At 40.7% G+C, this 2437-nt stretch overlaps 1 protein-coding gene across 1 annotated transcript in view; it reads right to left on the bottom strand.

Annotated features, from left to right (window-relative positions):
- Window positions 1–2437, bottom strand: part of LOC119427259 (required for meiotic nuclear division protein 1 homolog) — a gene marked incomplete at its 5' end in the record, with an annotated part of 9448 nt that overhangs the window by 5746 nt on the left and 1265 nt on the right. The window contains 4 exons of the mRNA XM_037694839.1: window positions 179–299; window positions 444–520; window positions 1383–1447; window positions 1530–1636. Of these exons, the coding sequence (XP_037550767.1) occupies window positions 179–299; window positions 444–520; window positions 1383–1447; window positions 1530–1636 (370 nt within the window). The remainder of the gene's footprint in view (window positions 1–178; window positions 300–443; window positions 521–1382; window positions 1448–1529; window positions 1637–2437) is intronic.

The raw sequence follows: 2437 nt of genomic DNA, 5'->3' as shown, positions 1-2437 counted from the left end.
GCAAACTTTACAATGTGACAGCCTGGATGGGTAGCTGCACAATCATATGTGAGCAGAGTAAACAGGAGGGGGCTCAACACACATCCCTGAGGAGAGCCAGTGCTGAGAAATGGTTGTAAGGTGCCGCCTTACAATGAGCTCGAAACATCTGAACTGTTTCTGCAGCAGCTTCACTCACGTTGACTCTGCGGTTGATGCTCAGGAACTGGCAGGTCTTGTCGTAGAGCTTCTCCAGGTTTTCTCTGTCCCAGTAGAAATCCGGTGTGAGAAGCAGGTCCGACCTCAGGTTGATGCAGTGTCTGTCAGAGAAGACAAACATCTAAACGTTTCTCATCTGCAGTGACGCCCAAGCTCCACCTTCAGTCATGACTCGTTCAAAACGGAATCAGGTGAGAACTCTTCGGCTTGTTGTTAAATCTTATAAAGTCTGAACGGCATCTTACCTCAGGGTGAAAAGTTCTCCGATCTTCTGCATCACTTCTGCAGAAGACAACTTCACTCGTTTGCCAGACTTCAGCAACTGAGAGGAAAACAAGTTGAGGACATGAATCTTTATAATATTCACTTAGACGTCAAATCTGCTGCTCAGCTAAACACGACGTGTAATTTAGAACAAACTGCTGAGTCAGCGTTCGCTTTCAGACTTTTCAGATGTTAAAATTAGTCTCCAGTTTTTCTTCTGACCTGAAAGAACTGTTCAAATCCATAAAAAACTTCCTGCTCTTTAATAACTGCACAACAAACTCCCTTCATTCCTAACTTTTAGCTTCTATTTTGTTAGTTTGGACTTTTATCTATTATGTTACTTTTAGCTGCTGTTTTGCTCATTGTAACTTATAGCTACTGTTCTGCCAATTTTAAATTTCAGCTTCCATTTTGTTAATTTTAGCTCTTAGGTTCTGCTAATTTTAACTTTAGCTACTATTTTGTTAGTTTTACCTTTTAGCTACTCCTACTAATTTAAACTTTTAGCTACTTTCTTCCGATTTAAACTTTTGCCTTCAATTTAGCTCTTAGCTACCGTTCTGCCAATTTAACTTTTAGCTATTGTTTTGTTCATTTTAAATGATAAGCTACTGTTTGGCCATTTTTAACTTTTAGCTACTGTAGTGAACTTTTTGATAATATGAACTCTTATCTAATGTTTTGCTAATTGCTGCTGTTCTGCTAATTTTAACTTTTAGCTACTGTTCTGCTACTTTTAACTTTTAGCTGCTATTCTGCTAATTTGAACTTTTAGCTACTGTTCTGCTACTTTTAACTTTTAGCTGCTGTTCTGCTAATTTTAACTTTTTTCTTTTGCTCATTTAAGCGTTTGATGGCTTTAATCCAGTTTCGGCTTCTTTAATAAAGCCTTTTGGCGTTCATTCTGTCGGTTGTACCTCTGGAATCGACTGAATTGACTCCACGAAATGATCCAGTGCCACCTCCCAGATCGCCAGCTTCACTGCAAAACAGAAGTTTAGCTCAAACTGAGTCCAGAGAAGTTTAGCTAAGAACACAGAAACCCTTCGGCTGCGTGCGCTCACCAGACAAACAGAGCGCGTTTGAAAATGCAAACTTCTCCAGGATAGCTTCTTGTCGTTCCGTCTCTCGGCTCAGAATAAAACTGCCTCGCTGAAGCTTCGTGTTCCCTCTGAAGAGGAAAACATTTGAACGATTTCTAACAAACTACTTGTATTATATGTTGTGTGTGTGTGTATACATATATATATATATATACATACATATATATACACATACATACATATATATATATATATAAAGATATAGATATATATCTAAATATATATACAGTGAGGGAAATAAGTATTTGAACACCCTGCCTCTTAGAAATCAAGGAGGGTCTGAAATGTTCATGTTAGCTGCATATTCACTGTGAGACATAATCTAAAAAAAATAATAATCTGGAAATCACAAAGTATGAATTTTTAATAATTTATTTGTGTGTTACTGCTGAAGATAAGTATTTGATCACCTGTGAACATCAATGTTAATATTTGGTACAGTGTCTTTGTTAGCAGTTACAGAGGTCAAAGGTTTCCTGTAGTTTTTCACCAGGTTCACTGCAGCAGAGATTCTGGACCATTCCTCCACAGATCTTCTCTAGATCACCAGGTTTCTGGGCTGAGGTGAGGAATCAGCCCAGAACTACACGGAGGAGCTGGTCCATGACCAGAAGAGAGCTGGCGCCACTGTTTCCATGGTTACTGTGGGTAATGTGTGGGCGGCCGTGGTGCAGTGGTAGTGGCAGCCGACCTCTGATCGGAAGGTTGGAGGTTCGAATCCCGACTTCCCACACCATGTGCCGTTGTGTCCCTGGGCAAGACACTTAACCCCGAGTTGCTCCCGGTGGGACTGGATGGCGCCTTGCATGGCAGCCTACCGCCACCGGTGTATGAATGTGCGTGTGAATGGGTGGATGGCTGGTACTGTA

The sequence above is a fragment of the Nematolebias whitei genome, chromosome 21, assembly GCF_014905685.2.
Source record: "Nematolebias whitei isolate Nwh7 chromosome 21, NemWhi1, whole genome shotgun sequence".
Lineage (NCBI taxonomy): Eukaryota > Metazoa > Chordata > Actinopteri > Cyprinodontiformes > Rivulidae > Nematolebias > Nematolebias whitei.
The sequence above is the reverse complement of the archived record's forward strand: the minus strand, read 5'-3'. Positions and strand labels throughout refer to the sequence as shown.